The 23,402-nt window shown below is 38.0% G+C and overlaps 1 protein-coding gene across 1 annotated transcript in view; it reads left to right on the forward strand.

Moving 5' to 3' along the window:
- CCDC173 (coiled-coil domain containing 173) overlaps window positions 1–23,402 on the forward strand; it is a 36,351-nt gene that overhangs the window by 5,910 nt on the left and 7,039 nt on the right. Inside the window, exons 3-7 of the mRNA XM_032636536.1 lie at window positions 3,802–3,975; window positions 4,078–4,271; window positions 15,074–15,230; window positions 20,374–20,513; window positions 23,098–23,290. Coding sequence (XP_032492427.1) covers window positions 3,802–3,975; window positions 4,078–4,271; window positions 15,074–15,230; window positions 20,374–20,513; window positions 23,098–23,290 — 858 coding nt within the window. The remainder of the gene's footprint in view (window positions 1–3,801; window positions 3,976–4,077; window positions 4,272–15,073; window positions 15,231–20,373; window positions 20,514–23,097; window positions 23,291–23,402) is intronic.

Consider the following 23,402-nt stretch of genomic DNA (forward strand, 5'->3'; position numbering starts at 1 on the left):
CCCTCCAGCGGTGTATGATAGTTCTAATTCATATTAGAACACATAGTTCTAATATGTATTTCCTCCACATATTTGCCAGATTGCTATGTTCAGTCTTTTTAACTATAGACTTTCTAATAGGTGTGAAGTAGTATCTCATTATAATTTTAATTTCTCTAATTACAGTGATGTTGAACATCTTTTCATGAACTCATTTTCTATCTGTATATCTTCTTTGGTGAAATGTCTGTTCAGATCTTTTGCTGGGTTTGTCTTCTTATTGAGTTTAGAGAGTTTTAAAATATATTCTGAATACAAGTCCTTTATTAGATATTTGATTTGAAAATATTTTCTTCCAGTTCATGGCTTGGCTTTATATTCCATTACAGTGTCTTTCTAAGAGCAGAGTTTTTAATTTTAATGAAGTCCAGTTTATCGATTTTTCTTGTATGGATCATCCTTTTAGTGACTTACCTAAGAAATTTTTGCCTAACTCAAGATCACAAAGATTTTCTTCTGTGTTTAAGTTTAAAGTTTTAGGTCTTTATATATATATATATATATATATATATATATATATATATATATATATCGTCTATATTTAGAAGTGAGGTATGGATTGATGTTTATTTTTTTGCATATGAATATCCAATTGTTTCAGCACAGTTTGTTGAAAAGACTGTTCTTTCCCCCACTGAATTGCCTTTGCACATTTGTTGAAAATCTGGTTGTCCATATATGTGCAGGGGGAATTTCTGGACTCTGCTGTTCCATTGATCTATTCATCTATCTTTATTTCAATAACACACTGATCTGAGAATTGTAGCTTTAATAATAAGTCTTGAAATCAGATAGTATTAGTCCTCCAACTTTGTTCTTTTTCAAAGTTGTTCTGGCTATTCTGGGTCCTTTGCGCTTCTACATGAATTTTGGAATCAGCTTGTCAATTTCTACGAAAAAGCCAGCTGGGATTTTGTTTGGGATTGTGTTGATTTTCTAGATCAGTTTGGAGAGAATTTACATTTTGACAGTATTGAATCTTCTGACCCATGAACACAGTGTTTTTCTTCCATTTGTATAGGTCTTATTTAATTTATGTCGGCAATATTTTATAGTTTTTAGGGTATAGGTCTTATTCATATTTATCCCTAAGTAATTACTATTTTTATGTATTATAAATGATTTTTTAACATTTCAATTTGTTATTCATTGTTAGCTATAGAAATACAGTTAACTTTTTCTACGTTGATCTTGTATCTTGCAACACTGTTAACCTCACTTATTAGTTCTAGTAACTTTTTTATAGATTCCATCAGATTTTCTACATAGACAATCATGATGTCAGAAAGTAGAGACAGGGACTTCTCTGGCTGTTCAGTGGTTGAGACTCCGTGCTTCCACTGCAGGGGGCACGGGTTCCATCCCTGGTCAGGGAACTAAGATCTCTCATGCCGCAGAGCACAGCCAAAAAAAAAGTTAAAGACAGTTTTACAAATTTTACATCCTTCTTTCCAATCTGGGTGCCTTTTAGTTCTTTCTTTTTCTTTTTGACTTATTGTACAGGAATGAACGTTAGATTTTTAAAGTGCTTTTCTTTTGCTTATATCTATTGAGGTAATCATGAAGTTTTAATTTTTCATTTTGTTATATGGTGTATTTCATTCATTATTTTCAAATATTGAACCAAGCTTGCATTCCTGGGATAAACATCTGCTGGTCATGACGTATTATCTTTTTGATGGATTCAGTTTGTTAAAATGTTAATTTTTACATCCATGTTCATGCAGGATATTGGTCTGTAGTTTTCTTGAAATGTCTTTGTCTGGTTTGGGTATCAGGGTAATGCTGGTTATTGTTATGATGGAGGATTGCACAAAAACACAGGATTTGAAACTGAGGAACCAAGGAGCTTCTTGAGGAATCAAGGCAGCTTCTTTTCAGCTGCCTTTGATTTGTCTCTCTTCCTATCTTTTTCTAGAACTACATATGTCTTTGCTGTGCCCTTCTTTGTGCTTCTGTAAGATTCTCTACCTAAGAGGTACAATAACCTGCAGTTTAGTTCCATGTACATGAGTGGGAAACTACTTCAAAGTGGGGAGGTGTCCTCTAACTCCTTTTACTGTCTCACCTGGAGGAAAATGCTGAGAAAAGGTGTTCTCATCTCCCACTACACTTTCCTATATCATTTGAGGAACTATAAGGCAGGATTTTCTCCTATTTTCTAGTAGAATTTTTAAAATTATGTGGAAGCATAATATCTGTTCAGAGAGTTCTCACCTTTTATTTTTTTCAACATTGCATATTTCCTTACTTTGTTGCAATGTACATTATTTGTCTTTGGGAGGGGACACAGAAAGCTTGTGTTACCTTGCTTTAGGAACAGTGTTCATAATTTATTAATTCTTTTTTTTCTAGAAGAGGGAAGAGTTATATCATGACTGATATATAAGTAATATATACAATATAATATATGACATTCTGAAAAAGGCAAAACCTATAGGGAAAGAAAACAGATCAGTGGTTGCCAGGGGGTGCAGGTAGTTGACTCTAACCGGGCATGAGGGAGTTTTTTGGGAGGATGGAACTGTTCTATAAGTGACTTTATGCATTTGTAAAACTGTACACTGAAAGCATATGTAATTTATACTCTAAAAAACTTGATTTTAGAAAAGCCCGTGGTCTATAAATAGATGGGGAGTGGAATATACCCCCTGTTTTTTTTTTCTTCCAGAACTACCACAGTATACCTAATACTTTACACCTCCATGGGTGTTAAAGAAGGAAAAGAAATGTAGTAAACATAGTGGAAATATAATAATAAAAACTGTACTATAGGCACAGAGATTGACAAAATGATACATCATCAGAGAGAGCCTAGAAGCAATCCTGTGTTATATATGGGAATTTGCCATATGCTAGAAATGTCACTGCAAATCAGAAGGGAAAAGATGGAAATTCAATAACAGATACTGAGATAATCGGCATATGGACAAGATGAAATTTTATCCCTATGGTACAGAATATACAAAAATGAATTTCAGCTGGATTTAGACCTAAATGTGAAAAGTGAAACAGTAAAACTTTTAAAATAAATCATAGGATATCTTCAAGAATTCAGGGTAAGTAAGATTTTCTTAAGACGTAGGAAGTGTGACCCATAAAGGAGAAAAAGACTTCTTCTGACATGGGACATTGGCTACCTCCTCAGGCGTGTAGAAGAACATGTAAAATATGCCATTGTTGATTTTTTAAAGGAACACAAGTAGTAATATATATATATATACATATATATTTGTTACTTAAATATAGAAAGGAACTATGGAAGTAAATGCAAGAAACTAATAGTGGTTATCTTAGAGACTGCAGATGGAAGTTAGGATTGGAGGGAGAGTTCCACTACATACTTTTGTAATATATATATATATATATATATATATATAAAATATGTGTGTGTGTGTATATATATATATATATATATATTTTTTTTTTTTTTTTGGCTACACCATGCGGCATGTGGGATCCTAGTTCCCTGACCAGGGATCGAACCCGTGCCTCCTGCATTGGAAGCATGGAGTCTTAACCACTGGACCGCCAGGGAATTCCCCATATACTTTTTTAATATTATGAATTTTGAACCATGTAAATGTGTTAACTACCTAAAAAATTCAATTAAGGATTAGCTCATAAGTGTAACTTCATATTTGTTAGTGATATATGCAAATACAATAAAGACTCGTAAGGAAAGCTCAAATTATATTATATGTTTAATTTTGTAAAGTTAAGTTAAAAAAAAAACAGACTACTGCTTTTGTCATTTTGTAGGGGATGAAAGAACAGAAACTTGAAGCCAAAAAGAAACGTGATAAAGAAATAGAGGCAGAAAGACAAATTCTTGATATGGAAGAAGCAATACACCAACAAGGAGAAAGGAAAAAGGCCATTGAATATGCAAAGCAATATCAATTTTACCAGACAGAAAGAGTGAAAAACTTTCATGTACTACTTGGGTTTTCTTATATTTATATATATATATATATTTAACATATCTATACATAATTAGACTTTATTTTCTTAAAATATTGCAATTTTTTTTTGTAGTCAGGACTTCTTCTTAGTAGAGTTTTGAAAGAACGTGATGCACAGATTGAATTCCAAAAGAGTAAAATAAAATCAGATAAAAAATGGGAGGAACAAGTGAAACTCAACGCTGAAAAAGCTTTTAAAGAAGAACAAGAAAAAGCAGAAAAACAACGCAGAGATAGAGTGGCTCTTGGCAAAGATCATTTAAAACAGTATGTATACATAAATTACCTTTTTTGTACTTTCCTCTTTTTCTCATAATGGATATAGCTTTTTTTTTTCCTGATTATAAAAGTAATATATGCTAATATACCTAGTAAGTAGAAAAAATAAAAAGAAAGAGGTTAAAATCACTATTACCACCTTACCCAGAGATAATATATTGGTTACCATTGTTAAAATAATGTTGCATAACAAACAACCACACAATCTAGTGGCATTCAGCAGTAAACATTTATTTCTCATGTATCTGTGGGCTGTTTGGGCCTGGCTGGGTAGCTTGTCTTCAAACTGTAGGACTGGCTGTGTTTCCTTGTTACTGTGAGAAAGGCTCTGATCCTGCTCCATGGGGACCTCATTCTGAGGTCCAGAATGAAGGGACAGCAAGCACCTGGGGAAAACTTTTCTCATGATATTGACAGATGCAAGAGATTGAGCCCAAGCTTGCAAGCACATGGCGAAACTCAAAGTCAAAGGGCAAGGAAATACAGTTGGCCCACCGTGAGTCTAAAGCAAGTCACGTAACCATGCTGACATCAGTGGGACAGAGGAGTGGACTCCCATGGAAGTGGGAGTGAGAGAGTCATTTTGAACAATAACCTAATCCAACACAATAATTTGTTATTATTTTGGTATGTAGCCATACAGACTTCTTTTTGGTGTTAGTGGTGGAGAGAGTCACATTCATTGAGGTATAATTTACATTTAAGAAAATTCACCTTTTAAAAAGCATATGGCTACAGCTGATTCACTTTGTTGCAACAGAAACTAACACAATATTGTAAAGCAATTATACTCCAATAAAGATATTAAAAAATAAAAATAAAAAGCATATTGCTGTATAACTACCCCCAAATCAAGATACAGAACACTTGATCGCCCCAGAAAGTTCTCTTGTACCCCTTTGCATGAAATTCTATCCCCTGCCCTCAGCCTGTGGCAGTCATTGATCCACTGATACAGACTTTTTTTCTGAGCATGTGTACTCACATTTTATAAAATAAAATTGGATCCACAGTATTATTTTTTCAAATATTTTTTTCACTTACCAGTATGTAATGAATTCTTGCCATGTTGGTAAATAGAAATCAAACCTGATCTTTTTTTTAAAGTAGCTAGTATATAGATGGGGGGGTGTATTTGTGTGTTATTTTACTTTTCTGAGTAACTGACACATGCAAATAGGAAAAGGCACAGAGGGGATTTACTGAAAAGTCTCTTCCTTGTCCATCAGCTACCATGTTTCTCCACTGTGAGACCAGTTTCTTCATACTGTAGTTTAAATGTATATATATTATATAAATGTATCCAAAAATTAAATTATACTCTGGTGGACGGTTTTACCATTTTTAAAGAAAAAAATATTTTCATAATTAAACATTACATCATCAATTCATGATCATTATAGAATTAAAAATATAATTAAGCAAAATAAAATATAAATGAAAAATCACCAGAAACACTGCGATCCAGATTAGGCACTGTTAACATTTGAGTGTACGTTCATCTCCTCTTCAAAATTAAAAAAAAATGTTACAAATAATAAATGAATATATGCTTATTGTTTAAAATTCAAGCAATACAGCAAAATTTGGAGTAAAATTTAGAAGCTCTTATTTCCACTCTATTCAATGTTTGTCTCTTTAAGTCCCATTTAACTCTTCAAAAATAGCTATTATTAAAAGTTTTTTTTGGCCACGTTGGGTCTTTGTAGCACACGGGCTTTCTCTAGTTGTGGCACGTGGGGGCTACTCTTCGCTGCGGTGCGCGGGCTTCTCATTGCAATGGCTTCTCTTGTTGCAGAGCACGGGCCCTAGGCGCGCGGACTTCAGTAGTTGTGGCTTGCGGGCTCTAGAGCGCAGGCTCAGTAGTTGTGGCGCACGGGCTTAGTTGGTCCGCGGCATGTGGGATCTTCCTGGACTAGGTCTCGAACCCATGTCCCCTGCATTGGCAGGCGGATTCTTAACCACTGCACCACCAGGGAAGTCCCTAAAAGTTTTATAGCTATCACTTCAGGATGTTTTATTGGTTACTGATACTTCTTATATTCAGGACATATTTAAGTGTGTATATATTTTTTAACATGGATGTTATATATTGTTCTGTGACTTTATTTTTTCATTCAACAGTATACCTTGAACATTTTTTAATGCCAGAAAATATGGATCTGTCACATCTTTTAAAATAATCATATTTTATACTAAACATGTACCATGATTTATTTAACTACATTATTACTGAGGGAAATTTGGATTCCACTCCCCCGCCCCATTTCTAACAATGCTGCAGTGAACATCCTTGAGCATATGTCTTTTGTGCAAAGATGTATTTATGTAGGATAGATTTCTTGAAATGGACTTTACATTTGGAGAGATACTGCCAAATTGCCCTTTGAGAAGGTTTTAAGTATGCGTTCATTAATGATGTCTGATACACTTTTCTTTATATTATAACCAATTCTGGATAGTATTTTTTTTGTGATTTAATGTGCAAAAACTGGTATCTTTTAATTTACATTTCTCTTAGTTTCTAGTAAGGCAGTGCATTTTCTCATGTGTAAATGTTCATTTGTTTTGGGTTTTGTTATCATGAATTGGTTACTCCTTTGTTCTTCTGTGTAAGTTGTTTCATACTGAAATGTATGTTTATCATTGATTAATTAAAACGTGATTAATAAGTGTTTTTTACATATGACATATCGCATATTTGTGTCACCTTTTCTGAATGGTTTTCAGTATTTAGAAAATATTTATTTTTATGTGCTCAAATCTGTCTTTTTTCATTACTATGAAAAAAAGGTTTTGGTTTTTGTATATATATTTATTTGTCAAAATAACAAATGTCTAAGTGAGATAGACATGAATTCTCAGGATACATGTGTTGCCAAATTATGTATTCTTCATTTCTTTTAACCCTTAGTAAAAAGAGAAGGGAAATGTTGGATTTATTGTAAGTTTTTTCTTTGGTGGTATAGTGACCCAAGGGTTAGTGCAAGTTAGGGATAGAGCTGTTGGCAGAGGGAGGCAAATATTTGACCAGTGATTCACCCTTGAGAAATCTCTCTTCTTATATTGGCTGTTGCAGCTCAGGTGTAATTACAGGTAGCAGCCTGATAGTCAGCAAGCTACCTGACCAGTGCTAAAACCTACAGGACATCCTCCCACTTATAGCCTTTGTATGTGGGCTGTGTTTGGGCCCCAGGATCCCCTTTCATGTGATCTTTGGCAATAGGGTGGAGGTTCAGGCAGGTTTAGGATTTGTTTTAGTTCTTTCTTTGGATTATCTTCAGTATAGTCTAGGAGATTTTCCATTAGGCTCTGAGGTCAGCATAAATTCCTTTACTTACTCTTCACAGTGGGCTCTGTCTTTGCGAATGGTGGCCAAGTGTTACTTATTCTCATTGCATTCTCAACTGCCCTATTTTTCCCTAAAATTTCTTGAAAATTCAGGTACGTGGGTAAGACCTTGCTTTAGTTTCTAGTAGTGGTATAGAATTTTCCCCATTCCATTGGTTGCACTGTGGGGAATTAGGAGGGGAATGATATGTGACATGTGAGCTTGGTTTGCCAGTTTGGTTCCAGAAGTCCTACATTTTAAATTTATTAGGAAACATTCATAGAAAGTAGAGTAGTGGTTGTTAGCAGCTGGAAGAGGGCACAATGGTGAGTAATACAGGGTCTCTTTTTTGGGATGATGAAAAGATTCTCAAATTTAGATAGTGGTGATGGTTGAAAATATCTATAAATGTTCTAAAAACAACTGAATTGTACACTTTAAGGGGTGCATTTTATGGTGTGAAAATTATATCTCAATAAAGCTGCCATTAAAATCTAAAAAAAAAACAGGAAAAAGAAACATTCCGGGACTTCCCTGATGGTCCAACGGTTAAAACTCTGAGCTTCCACTGTAGGGGGCACGGGTTTGACCCCTGGTCGGGGAACTAAGATCCTGAATGCCACGTGCTGTGGCCAAAAAGTAAAAAGACAAACCAAACAAACAAGAAATTCAATTACAAAATTATCACCATGTTGTATTCTGTTGAATGTTGATGCATGTGTCAGTTACATACAACTCAGAATGCATGTTACTTTAAAATATTGTTAGGAATGGTGATGAGCCAATAAAAAGCCTCTTTAAGACAAAAGTAAAATTGGAATCATAGCACTGGTATTAACCTGAGTGGAAACAGAGGACTATATGGTAGAAAATGGAGGAGAAGAAGAGGAATTTTTTCCCCTTTTCTTGAATAATAAGAGTTTATTCCAGAGCAAAATTTCAAGAGAGGCTATTTATTTATTCATTCAGTCGTCATTCATTGTTACATTTATTGAACAATGTTTGCCATCCACTATTCTAGTCACTGAGAATACAAAGATGAATACAATAGTCCTTTTTCCTTAAGAAGTTTACAATCTGGGGAGGAGGGTATAGATATGGAACAAATAATTAGACTATGATAGTAAATACTTTGGGAAATATATATACAGAGTGTATGGAAGAATATAAAATGGACAACTGATTCAGTCTAGAGAAGGCTTTTCAGAAGAGATCAGCTCCTGTACTTAATTCTGAAGAATGAGTAGGAATAAGCCATGCAAAGAGTAAGGGATGTAAAAGTATTTTAAGCAGAGGAAATAACATGGGTGAAGGTCCACAGGTGAGACAGAATATGGTGGATTTGAATAACTACAAGATGGCTGTTATATAGAGGACTAAGAGGGCAATGTTAAAGATGAGATCGGAGAGACAGGCAAGGGCCAGATCATGATGTGCCTTGTAGGCCATGTGTCTTAAGGGCTCCCCAAATTTGGGATGACTCTCCTCTTTGAGCAGAGACCAAATTTTAATTCTTTTAATCCCTAAGAAATGGGAATTGCAGGTTCCAAGAGGCAAGACTCTTTTGCATGCTCTACTAATTGTATTACCAAGTGCTACCCAGGTGTCATCTGGTGGTGATTTAAAATATATCCACACGGATTTGATATTCCTCCCTTCAGAGGGTAGAGCCTAATTCCTTTCCCTCTTGAGTGTGGGCCATACATAGTAACTCATTTCCAAAGAATAAAATGAGGTAGAAGTAACGGTGTGTGACATCCTGAGATTAGGATATAAAAGGCATTGTGGTTTCTCCTTGGCATCTCTCTTGGATTGCTCATCCTGGGGAAGCTAAGTGCCATGTTATAAGATATTCAAGAAGCTCTGTGGAGAGGTCCATGTGTCAAGAAGCTGAGGCCTCCTGCCAATGGATATGTGAAAATTGGTTCTCCAGACTCTGTCAAGCCTTCAGATGATTACAGCTCCAACATCGTGACTGTACTCTCTTGAGGACAACCCAGCTAGGCCACTCTCAGCTTCCTGAATCTCAGAAATGGTATGAGATAATAAATGTTTATTGTTTTAAGCCACTAAATTTAGGGGTAATTAGTTATTCAGCGATAGATGACTAAAACACCCTGTACAGCTGCAGGCCCTGTACCTGAAAGTGAGATTTTTCACACGCTTCTTAAACAGTCTCTAGGCTGCAGGCCTGGAGATTGGTGATCTTTGAGCAGTATAAGAGTCTGCCTGTGACTCACAGTGGGCATGATGAGGATAGGGCAAATAAGGGACTCTAGTGACACCAAAATCCCCCCAAAGAGGGATTTTGACCAATAGCCTTAAACATCATTATTGAAAAGACACTTAAGAGTATAGACAAGGAATAATTCTATTTCCTTCTATTGATAGGTAAGCCTTTCTCTAGGAAGAGGCCCATAGACCTTGCTTAAGAACAACTCAGTTACTGTTAATCTCATCAGCTTCCCAAGAAAAGGAAAAATCATCATAGGACAGCTTGCATCACTTTCTCCTGGATAAGGGAAGAGGGCTTAAGTGATCTTATTTATTCCTACTGATTAAAAGCCATCCTAAATCTTGTAACTTCCAAATTTGTCACTCTAGTCCAGACTCTCCCTTAAGTCCCAGTTTCACATATCTCACCACCTTTAAGACATCTCCATTTGGACATCTCTTACGTACCTCAGATTTAAAATGTCTAACACAGAATTATTGATTCTCCACACCCACAGTGGACTTCTTAGTGGCATCCTTACCAGTCAGTTGTTCAAACCAGAAACCTAGGAATCCATCTTTATTTTCCTTTATTTCCCAAGTCAAATTTATCAGCAATTCATGTTGATTTTTTTCTCCAAAACAAATCTTGAATTTATTGCTGTCATCTTAGTCCAAGCCACCCTCATATCCCATGGATTATTGCCTCAACCTCTTAACTGGCCTCCTATTCTCTCTTCCTAATCCCTTCTCCTTTCATCATCCAGAGAGATTTTATTAAAATGAAAATTGATTTTATTCTCCTACCTAAAACATTTCAGTGACTTTCCATTCATTTAAGATAAAATGGAAACTCGACTATCTCTGGCAAGGCCTTGTGTCAAAGGGCCTCATCTACTTTCCAAACTCCTTTCCCACCACTCTTTCTCCTTGGTCATTATACCTCCATTACCCTGATCTTCCAGGCCTCAGGCTCCTGTCAGATCATTGCTTGCCACATGGCCTTTTCACATGCCTTTTCTTCTGTCAGGAATTTTACCTTCCCGTTCTTCATCTGTGGGCTTCTCATCAGCTCAAAGAGGTCTCCTTTGTCTTAGGGAACAGCTCTGTCCAAACAGCTTTCTCTGTTATGTAAAATAAATAACTCAATTGTTATTCTTTTTCTTGTCCTGTTATTTTCTTTTATATATATATATTTTTAAAATTTATTTATTTTCTTTATTTTTTTGGCTGCATCAGGTCTTAGTTGTGGCTCACGGGATGTTTTGTTGTGGCACATGGGCTCTTCGTTGCAGCACGGGGGTTTCTCCCTAGTTGAGGCGTGCAGGTTTTCTCTCTAACTGTGGTGCACGGGTTCCAGAGCAGGTGGGCTTTGTAGTTTGCGCCATGCGGGCTCTCTTGTTGAGGCGCGTGAGCTCAGTAGTTGTGGCGCGTGGGCTTAGTTGCCCCGTGGCATGTGGGACCTTAGTTCACCTACCAGGGATCGAACCCGCATCCCCTGTATTGAAAGGCGGATGATTCTTTACCACTGGACCACCAGGGAAGTCCCTTGTTCTGTTATTTCCTTTACAAGACTTACCTGGATTTGTAATTACATTATTTTTCTATTTACTTGCTTTTGTTTGCTTGTTTTTGCCTGTCTTCCCACTGGAATGTAAGCTTCTTGAGGTCAGGAACCATGTTTGTCTGTTTCATGATTGTAGTAGAAATTCAATAAATAGTTGTTAAATAAATGAATGAGAGGTCTCAAGATTACAGAAGAGTTAAGTGTGATTCTTAAGTCTCTAGAATAGGCAACAGAAAAGAAGTTGGTACTGTTCACCAAGATAAGGACAAGAGACCAAAAGGATCAGTTTAGAAGAGGAGGAGGATGAATTTGCTTTTAGACATAGTGAATGTACCTATATAATAAAATAGTCAGGTGGTGATGCCTCTTGGGTTGTCTCTTCAAGAATCAAGCATGTCTATTGTAATAGAGACCTCATTTTTTTAAAAATAAAATTATTTATTTATTTATATTTTTGGCTGCGTTGTGTCTTCGTTGCTGCTCATGGGCTTTCTCTAGTTGCGGTTGAGCGGGGGCTACTCTTTGTTGCGGTGCGCGGGCTTCTCATTGCAGTGGCTTCTCTTGCTGCGGAGCACGGCTCAGTAGTTGTGGCACATGGGCTTAGTTGCTCCGCGGCATGTGGGATCTTCCCAGACCAGGGCTCGAACTCCTGTCCCCTGCGTTGGCAGGCAGGTTCGCAACCACTTTGCCAACAGGGAAGCCCCAGAGACCTCATCTTTTTGAGGGGGTGCTCTCACTGTTGTGGCCTCTCCCGTTGCGGAGCACAGGCTCTGGACGCGCAGGCTCAGCGGCCATGGCTCACGGGCCCAGCCACTCCGCTGCATGTGGGATCTTCCCAGACCAGGGCACAAACCCATGTCCCCTGCATCGGCAGGTGGACTCTCAACCACTGCGCCACCAGGGAGGCCCCAGAGACCTCATTTTTGATGTTGGGCTGCTGACTTCTTGTTAGGCCCCACCCTCCCTTCCCCTTTGGCCTTATAAGAAGGCCCCTGGGCTTGCCTCTTCCTTCGTTGACAGTAGGAAATTAAAATCTCCTGTGCACAGGAACTTTTCCCCAGTTTCACCCCTCAGTCACAATAAAGACCCAAACTCACTTCCTCTGCTTTGCCCAAGTCAATCCAGACCTACTTATGCCTACAGCTCTGTTGGGTGTCCCTTATGTGATAATACTTTCTCTCAAATTCTCTTGGTGTGTGGAGGGTCATCTGAACCACATTTTGGGTAGGGGTCCCTTCCACTTTTATAGGAATTCTATGTAACATCTATATAAAGTCAAGTCAGATCTGGGCTAGATCAACACAGATTTGGGAGCTTCAGAATGTAAATCAGGGGTAGCAAAGAGGTTTCATGACAAATTCTGCCTTGATGGTTTGGCAGAGGCTGCCAGTTCATTGGGCTGAGCAGGACCAAGATTTTTGCATTGTTTTTTGTTTTGCATTGATTATTGGTGTCTGCTATGGTCATGGGTGTTGGAAGTAAAGATATAAATGTTGGGCTTCCCTGGTGGCGCAGTGGCTGGGAGTCTGCCTGCCGATGTACGGGACGCGGGTTTGTGCCCCGGTCCGGGAGGATCCCACATGCCGCGGAGCGGCTGGGCCCGTGAGCCATGGCCACTGAGCCTGCGCGTCCGGAGCCTGTGCTCTGCAACGGGAGAGGCCACAACAGTGAGAGGCCCTTGTACTGCCAAAAAAAAAAAAAAGATATAAATGTTATGTATTTCTTCCCTGAACTAGAGGATATCGGATTTCCTTCAAAATGTTGACTTTGCATTAAGCTAAACCTATGGCAGATAGTTGAGTAGTCTACCCAAACTAAGGTAAAAGTCTTTATTGACAGTCTTTATTTAATAGTTATATAAATCCTTGTCAATATTATCTCTTCACTGACACTAGAGACATTTTTTTCTTATTCACTCTCAGAATAGGTAAATTTTTTTTGGCTGAAACAATGAATTGTCCAATACGTGTATAGGTATAATGTTAGTGATTTCCAGATTTGCTAAGGAATGTTAAAATTGCAAATGTTTTATATCTTGTTTTCCCTTAAAGTAGCAATATTAAAACTTTCTCAAAATTAGATACATCTCTTTTTATAATGTCCTTTAAATCTTGATTATTGACATGAATTTGCTTCTAAGAGATTGGTATACTATTAAATAGTTCTAACAAACTAAACAAATAAATAAAAATTTGAAAACCTAGTATTTTTAGGGCAATCATAAAGTTGATTTAGCTGTGGCCAACGGTGTCTTTTTTCTTAGCTCCTCCTAAAGAGAGTGACTGTGACTCTACGTGGCTGCTTACTCACCTGTTCTGACTTGGCTTAATAATACCAAAGTGAACTTACTGGCTCACTTAACTGTAAAGTCCTCCGTGGCACAGGGAAGGGAATTTTCCCCCTCCCTGAAACCAAGAAAAAAATGTTATGATTGGGTGCATATGAAAGAAAGGTTTACTCCTCAGTCTTTTTGTCTATTTAAGTGGGTTGTTTACCCACTCTGTATCCACCTGTTCAGGAAGAAAAAGAACGGGAGACAACTGATAGAGAGCACCAGTGGAGCAGCCTGCACACGTGTTGATTGGCTGACCGGGATGCGTGGGCACACAGACAAAGATACCGGGGGGGCTTGAGCTGTTTTGCCAGTATGCTGAGGATTGACTGCCAGATGTGGTCGCGGAGAGTCTGCAATAAACTACTGATGGTGGATGCTCCTGGTTGTGATGGTGGTGGGGTGGGGGTGGTGTGGGTTGTAGAGGTAGAGCTGGAGCTAAATGCAGATCAGAGCTCTGCAGTGAGGACACTGCTCAGGGAACTCTGAAGAACTCACACATAAGCCCTGTGAGACAACCAGCATTTAATGGCTAACCACTCAGAAGGCACCAGTAGTTAGTCAATGTTGGCTAGAGAAAGAATAACAGCCAAAGTGGCCAGCTGGGTGAGGGAGTTGTTGCCCTTCTTCCATCAAACCCCAACTCCTGAGAGGCCAGATCCATAGCTTAGATAGCATCTTCTAGTGCTGAAATTGAAAAGCAGTAGGGATTAGGGAATTTTCTGTAAAATAATGTCACCATTTCAGCATAGTGTCTGTCATTCAGTTAACTGGTTCTTTCTAAAGGAAAGGAACATTTGAATCTACTGTAGGACTTAACTTTGGTGAGGAATGAAACAAATTTTGAAGAAAGGAAGATATTGGCAATACTGGGTTAACCAAGATTGGATTTGTTTTTGTATTTTTAAAAATTTTTTTCTACAGTTTATTTGTTTGAATCAGATTCCAACTAAGGTTCATACATTGCAATTGGTTCCTATGTCCTTTCTTTTAAAAAAATTATTTATTTATTTATTTATTTTGGCTGTGCCAGGTCTTAGTTGTGGCATGCAGGATCTTTAGTTGCGGCATGCGGACCTTTAGTTGCGGCACGCATGTGGGCTCTAGTTCCCAGAACCCAGGCCTCCTGCACTGGGAGCACAGAATCTTACCCATTGGACCACCAGGGAAGTCCCTGGATTTGGTTTTAATCGCTGCTCTTTACCTATCTGTTCTTGTCCCAAAAGAAATCCACAAGTTCTCCTTTATAGCTTCAAATCATCCCAGGTAAGACTCTAATTCATTTCTTTAAAATATATTCTATTTTTCTGTGTCGCTCTCAGTTATAATTATGTTTTTTTCTTCAGAATAAAGGAACATGAAGAGGAAGAAGAGAGAAGGAGAAAAGAGGAAGAAAAGGATGCTGAGGAAATAAAGCGACAGAATTCATTATATGAAATAGAAATGAGAAAAAAAAGAGGAAAGAAAAAAGAAGAGATCAATGAAAGCAGGAGACTATTTTTTGTAAGTTGAAAATACTTCAAAAATGTATCTCTTCAAAAAATGTAGAGTCCAGTGCCAAAATTTTAATATGTTTTTTATAAATAATAGTGGTATAGAAAACAAGTTTCCTATTAAGTTGGGTTTTTAAGTGTACTTTGGGGGGAGCTATATTTGCTGTTATTTCATTTGGATGTGCTCTCATTCATGAACAAGAATTAAGAGAATGAGACTTTTTAAAAATGAATTTTGTTATCCTAAAAATGAGAGTTGTAATGAGCAATGAATGGGGTGATATGTGTTTGGTATCTCCTGCACTATTAATATATGCTGAATAAATGGTAATAATTATTTTATGGTAATTGCAATTTATTTTGTAATTTTTTATATTCATTTCTTTAAAGTTATTTTTTTTTTTTTTTTTTTTTTTTTTTGCGTTACGCGGGCCTCTCAATGCTGCGGCCTCTCCCGCCGCGGAGCACAGGCTCCGGACGCGCAGGCCCAGCGGCCATGGCTCACGGGCCCAGCCGCTCCGCGGCACGCGGGACCCTCCCGGACCGGGGCACGAACCCGCGTCCCCTGCATTGGCAGGCGGACTCTCAACCACTGCGCCACCAGGGAGGCCCTAAAGTTATTTTTTATTCTTAAGTAACATATACACAGATTTAAAACATCAAACATCACCCAAATGCTTAAAAGAAGAGTAGCAGTCATTGCTTCACTCCTTCTGCTTCTTGGAAAATTATATTCTAAATAATCTATGTATTTTAGGGACTTCCCTGGTGGCACAGTGGTTAAGAATCCGCCTGCCAATGCAGGGGACACGGGTTCAAGCCCTGGTCTGGGAAGATCCCACATGCCACGGAGCAACTAAGCCCGTGTGCCACAACTGCTGAGGCTGCGCTCTAGAGCCCACGAGCCACACCTACTGAGTCCGTGTGCCACAACTACTGAAGCCATGCGCCTAGAGCCCATGCTCCCAAACAAGAGAAGCCACTGCAATGAGAAGCCCACGCACCACAATGAAGAATAGCCCCCGCTCACTGCAACTACAGAAGGCCTGCGTGCAGCAACGAAGACCCAGCGCAGCCAAAAATAAATAAATAAGTAAATAAATTTAAAAATAAATAAATAATCTATATATTAAAAAAATATATTCAGTTTTAAAGATATGTATCTTGATTTATCAATTTTAAACATTTTCTGTCTCTCTGCCCTGGTAGTTGAGGATTTAGCTCTTTTCCAATACTGTCCCCTTCCCATCCACCTCTTCCCCCCAAATCATCATGGCATAATTTTAGTTTAATCATTATTATGATTTTATAAATATTGTTCTCTGAAGAGCTAAGAAATATACTACGATCATAATTTTTTGCTTCCATAAATGTTTTTCTGTGGTTAAAATAATTCTCATTGTTTGCATTTGCTTTAAAGCTCTATACCTCAATTTTTTCCATATGTTCAGTATGTTCTGCCAAATGGTTAATGATATTAGTTTTCAAATGTTCACCTAAGTAATATTAAATTATCTATGGTTTTCTTGGAGCTCTCCCATCCAGAGTCCTCCGTCCTTCTCTTCCTTTTGGACTGTTTGCTCTCTAGGCCTGCTGCTCAGCTGTCATTCTGGAGCTTCCCTGGGCCACTTTCCTGGGTCTCAGCTCCCATTTCCTGAATCTTATGCCTTCCTCTTTCTTGATTTATTCCCTCATCTTTCTGAAATACATCTTTTTTTTTAAATATTTATTTATTTGGTTGCACCAGGTGTTAGTTGAGGCAGGTGGGCTCCTTAGTTGCACTCCGGGGCTCCTTAGCTGCAGCACGTGGACTCCTTTGTTGTGGCAGGCGGGCTCCTTAGTTGTGGCAGGCAAACTGTTAGTTGTGGCATGCAAACTGTTAGTTGTGGCATGCATGTGGGATCTAGTTTCCTGACCAGGGATCAAACCTGGGCCCCCTGCATTGAGAGCACGGAGTCTTATTCCCTGCACAACCAGGGAAATCCCCTGAAATACATCTTTGAGTAGCTTCTGAAGAAAGGGTATAGAATCCGCCTGCCAATGCAGGGGACACGGGTTCGAGCCCTGGTCTGGGAAGATCCCACATGCCGTGGAGCAACTAAGCCTGTGTGCCGCAACTACTGAGCCTGTGCTCTAGAGCCCATGAGGCACAACTACTGAGCCCGCAAGCCACAACTACTGAACCCAAGAGCCACAACTACTGAGCCTTTGTGCCACAACTACTGAAGCCCACACACCTAGAGCCTGTGCTCTGCAACAAGAGAAGCCACCCCAATGAGAAGTCCATGCACCACAACAAAGAGTAGCCCCTGCTCGCTGCAACTAGAGGAAAGCCTGCGTGCAGCAACAAAGACCCAATGCAGCCAAAAATAACTAACTAAATAAATTTATTAAAAAAAATAAAGTAATGCTTGCTTTATAGTTTGGATGTAGAGTTCTGGGTTCAGAATTCAGAGTTTTGGATTTATGTTTTCATAATATTCTAGCTTTCAGTATTGCTATGGAAAAGTATTATGCCATTTATGGTATTCATTCTATGTATGTGATCTGGTGTGTTTTGTTTTTACTTCCCTTGTCTCTCTTTCTCTGAAAGCTCTGAGGGTCTTTATCTCTGCAACTGTAAGATTTAACAGGGACATACCTTGTTTAGGTCTTTTTCATTTTGCTGAGCACTCAGTTGATGCCTCAACCCATAAATGCATCAAGTTTTCTTATTTTATTTCTTGTATAATTTTGTCCCTTTCTATTTTGTTTCTTCCATTCTAGAACCCCTCTGATTTATATTGGACTTTCTGAAGTGATGCTCTAATTAAAAAAAATATTTTCTCATATTATGAGTTAGGGTAAGACTCAAAAGTTTATAAAAGAAAACCCAAAATAATGTAAAAAATTACAAAATAAATTGCAACAGTACCTTTATCTGAAGTGCAGAGGTGGTCATGCCAAGGCTGATGTGGTACCTCCAGAATCAAGGGGGAATGAGACAGCTTCTCTTTTTTTGCTTTGCTATTCTTGGAACATAGGTGGCTTCTGTCCTCAGGATTGCCTCATGGCCTTGAATAGCTGCTGGAGCTCCTGGCCACATTCCAGGCAGCAAGAAGGAGAAAGGATGAAGGACAAAAAAGGATTTCCTAACTATCTGTCCTCCTTTTAAGGAACTTTTTCAGAACTCCCACTTAACAATTTCCATTAAATCTCATTGGTTGTAATTTAGTGACACCTAGCTGAAAAGAAAGCTTGGAAATATAGTCTTCTAGGTGAGCATATTGCCACTCTGAACAAAATCTGGGTCCTGCTACTAATGCAGAAGAGAAGAAAGACTCTTGGGTAGGCAATTAATTGTTCCTGCCATTTTTGGTTTTTGTTTGACTTTGAGAGTTATTCTCAACTTTGTCTTCTAAATCTTCTATTGAATTTTTAACTATCAAAATTTTAATTTCTAAGAGTTTTACTTGTAATATTATTATTCCTTTTGCATAAAATCTTATTCGTGGTTCATGGAGATAATATTTTTATCTTTCCATGTCACTTTGGAATAGGACAGACCTTGTTTTGTGTGCTAACACTGCTACTTACTAGCTAGGTGACCTTGAGCTGAGGCTTTCAATTTTTAAAAATCAGGATTAACTTTGTGTTAACTCTGGGCTTTTCTTTTTTTTTTTTTTTTTTTTTTTGCGGTACGTGGACCTCTCACTGTTGTGGCCTCTCCCGTTGCGGAGCACAGGCTCCGGACGCGCAGGCTCAGCAGCCATGGCTCACGGGCCCAGCCGCTCTGCGGCATGTGGGATCTTTCCGGACCGGGGCACGAACCCGTGTCCCCTGCATCGGCAGGCGGACTCTCAACCACTGCGCCACCAGGGAAGCCCATGGGCTTTTCTTATTATAAAAAATCTGTATGAACATTTACAATAAACTTAGAAAAAAACAGTAAAATAAAGTTTTTAAGAAATAATTCAAAACAATCACTTTTAAGAGTTTGATATTTTCATTACCTTTTCATGTCAACTAATATATCTTGTAACCAGATTACAGCTTTGAAAAGTAATATCCCATAAAATAAAAGAGTACTTAAGAGTAGTAGGTACATAGTAGACCCTGAGTTATAAATATAGTGGAATATTAAATATTATACCTAATAACTTTTACCTTGAATTGATTTCTACTTATAGTAACAGAAAGCACTGATACATCTATGTATCCAGGCTGTTGTGTTCAAAGACACCTATTTTTATGATGGCAAATGCAGGTCAGGTTGTAGAATTGTAGAACCCCTCTGATTTATATTGGACTTCTGAAGTGATGCTCTAATTTAAAAAAATATGCTGATATGAACAGATTTTTATTCTTTGTTAAAAAACTGACCTATTAAACATTTTTAAATTAGAATATACATCTGTATAATTTTTTGTATATGCACAAAAAGAAAGTCTGGACAAGAAAGTAGTTTCACAGTAATTGAGTCTGGTGGGTGGAATTAGGAATGGGCAGATGGTGGATGTGGTAGGAAGGACGCTTTACACTGTGTGTTTTTAAAATATTGTAAATTTGTGTAGCATATGACTATATTAACTATTCAAACATTAAATGAATGTATACATATTTACTGTATTTTATCTGATTATAGAATTATTTTAAATTCATATTTGTAAAGAAATAAGATATTTGAAAAGAAATACAGAAAATTAATATGTGAAAGTCACCTATAATCTCATACCCTGGAGATAACTACTGTTAACATTTGATACATTTCTTCCAGTTATACATTCATTATAAACTTGTATTTATATATATTTGCAAAACTGAAATACTCCATGGTAGTGTTTTATATTCTGCTTTTTTCTCCTACTTACTGATTATGTTATTTGTATCTTCCCATGTCTTTGAGAGTGTAATTTATTTAACCATTCCTCCATTATTGACTATTTAGAGGTTGTTTCCAATTTTCACTGTTATAAATAACTTGGAGGTGAAGTGCGTGGTAGGTACATAAAACGTAATGTTCAGCTCTGATTATCTCCTTGAGATATTTCTCCAAGAGAGAAATAATTGTATTAGAAGCTGTGACCATTTGACATTTAATATCGTATTAGATATCTATATGTTGAAAGATACTTTTCTTTGTGATAGAATAATACACAGTTTTTTCCTCCAAGGAACATCTGAATGATAAAAATACCATCAAAGCTGTAGAACAGCAGCAGCAAGAGGAAGAAGATGAAAAGATTAGAAAATTTATCAAAGCGAAAAAGCGTCTTACACAAATGGGGAAAGAAAAAGAAGCTGAAACACACAGGTCAGCTTCTAAAATAATTTTTGTGATTAATAAAGTACTGTCTGAAATTATTTTAAATCAGAAGTTGTGATATGAGAGTAGTCTTTAGGAAAAAGGTTTCATTATTTATGTCAGGGCGTTTAGTGACATGGTGATTTCAGCTTGGAGCACATGAGTTGGGGTTCCCTTGGAATATTGATGACATCTGTGTGGTAGGTGGTTGGAAATACTGAAAATCTCTGCTTTAGGAGAGGGGTATGAGCTGGAGATGGCTTCGTGAGCCATTGATGTACAAGTGGGAATTGGAACTGTGGATACAGGTGAGCTCACCTGGGGGAGTAGGTAAGAAGTGAAGGTGACATAGTCCCTAGGGAAATCCATAGTTAAATGTCAAATGGAGAATGAAGGTAATATGAAGACCAAGGAATAGTTCCCAGAGAATGGAGGAAAAGCAGAAAAACAGCACAGGAGGGGGGATGGAGACTCAGTAAGAAGAGAGCAGTCATCAGTGTTAGATCACTAGAGGGATTAAATGAGATTTTAAAAATGAAGCACCCATCAGATTTAGAGGTCATTGCTTACCTTAGTGAGCAGTTTGGGGTGAGGTGAGGTAAGAGACTTACAGTACATCGTGTTTCTGTCTAGACCATGCTTTTCACTTGTGCAAAACCCTCTGATGGCTTTACATCACACTTAGAGTCTTGACTATGGCCCATAAGGCTCTACATCCATCCTAATTCCCAGCCGACCCCAGCCTCCTCTCTCAAACCTCATCTCTTACTGTTCTCTCCTTCTTTCCCTCTTTGTCACTCACACTGGACTTCTCCTGTACCCTCTTTGGGGAATGCTCACCTCCTTTAACTCTTTCAGATCATTACTCAAATATTGCCTTCTCATTCAGGCCATCCCTATGTTATTTAAAATTACAAGCCCAGGGCTTCCCTGGTGGCGCAGTGGTTGAGAGTCTGCCTGCCAATGCAGGGGACACGGGTTTGTGTCCCGGTCCGGGAAGATCCCACATGCCGTGGAGCGGCTGGCCCGTGAGCCATGGCTGCTGAGCCTGCGTGTCCGGAGCCTGTGCTCCGCAATGGGAGAGGCCACAACAGTGAGAGGCCCACGTACTGCAAAACAAACAAACAAACAAACAAAACTAATATAGTAAAATTACAAGCCCACACCCGACATTGCTTATCACTTTAACTGCTTTCTTTTTCTTTGTTGAATGATACAGCACTATTTTAATTATTTATTTTGTTTGCTGTCTCTCTACCCCAACTATTGTGAAAGCTCCATGAAAGTAGAGATTTTTAATGTTTTTGTTTACTGTTATGCCCCAGTACCTGGAATAGTCCCTGGCACATAGTAGGTAATCGAAGTATTTAAAATATTGTTTTTGAAAGCCTAGATGAAATGTCACCTTTTCCATGAAGCCTTCCTTTTTTTTCATTTGCCCACATCATTTTCTAGCTTTCTCATGGCATTTATCACTTTTGCCTGCATAGCTATTTACATAATTGTCTTTTCTCCACTTTAGATTGTCATTCCCCTGGGGCATGTGCTGTGTCCTTTCTCATTGTTTCTCCCATGTCGCTTTGCAAATTCACTCAATAATCAGTGAATATGTCACAACTAAATTTAAAAGTATATTTTGCCCAATTTCTTTAATGAAAATGCCCCCATTCCTTTAACAAATATGTAGTTATTGTTTTGTTTTTTAATTCTATTTTTATTTATTTATTTATTTTTGGCTGTGTTGGGTCTTCGTTTCTGTGCGTGGGCTTTCTCTAGTTGCGGAGAGCAGGGGCCACTCTTCATCGTGGTGCGCGGGCCTCTCACTGTCACGGCCTCTCTTGTTGCAGAGCACAAGCTCCAGACGCGCAGGCTCAGTAGTTGTGGCTCACGGGCGTAGTTGCTCCGCGGCATGTGGGATCTTCCTAGACCAGGGCTTGAACCTGTGTCTCCTGCATTGGCAGGCAGATTCTCAACCACTGCGCCACCAGGGAAGCCCCTGTAGTTATTGTTGATGATGTGCCAGGCACCATGCTTGGCCCTGAACTAGAGAGAGGACTTACCCTGTCTCTGACCTTGGAAATCTCACAGTGTAAAAGGAGAGTTATTTATCTTCATATAAACAGATGAAGTCAATAAAGTGCTATGAATAAATTGCAGACAGGGCATAGTAAGGATGAATTTATTCAGGATTTTGATAGCTTTTTCTGTTTTTGAGGTTAAATTTAAAGAAAGTCCTTTGACTTATTTTTATAATCTATGTGTTCAATATTAGAGCAAGTAGGATAGTCTAATAAAGTATTTAAAAATATTTTTCATGTGGAGAATTTTACACTTTATTTCCTATACACATGCATACACAAGATCATACTATATGCATTATTCCCTTTGGATTTTTAGAATAGACTTTATTCTAAAAATAAAGTATAAAATAAAGTATTAAAAATAATTTCCACTTAATATATGAAAGGAGCGATGGGGCTCCCTTTCAGTCTTGTAAAAGACTATAAAATATCTGACTCTCTAAATAAAGTATATTGGCTCCATAAAAAATCCATTCATGAAGACTTGACAAGTGATGGTTATTTTGTTATAGGCTAATGGAGGAACGGAGAGAAAGAATAAATAACTTCCTGAGTAAACTAATGAAAGAGAAATTTGACAATAAAGATTTGATTATTGCTAGAGATATTGCAGAAACTGAGGCTGAATGGAAAAAAAGAGAAAGAGAAAAGTATGAAAAAAACAAAGCAGAATTAAAAGCAATTGCAGAACATAGAGCTCTTGTGGTAAGCAATTCAATGATGACAAATAAAAATCAAAAAACAAATTTGAGCCCTTTACACTGTAGTTTCTCCTTACTCCCTCCTAATATACTCCCTCTGCCTTCCTGACAAAAAC

The sequence above is a fragment of the Phocoena sinus genome, chromosome 7 (genome assembly GCF_008692025.1).
Source record: "Phocoena sinus isolate mPhoSin1 chromosome 7, mPhoSin1.pri, whole genome shotgun sequence".
Classification (NCBI taxonomy): domain Eukaryota; kingdom Metazoa; phylum Chordata; class Mammalia; order Artiodactyla; family Phocoenidae; genus Phocoena; species Phocoena sinus.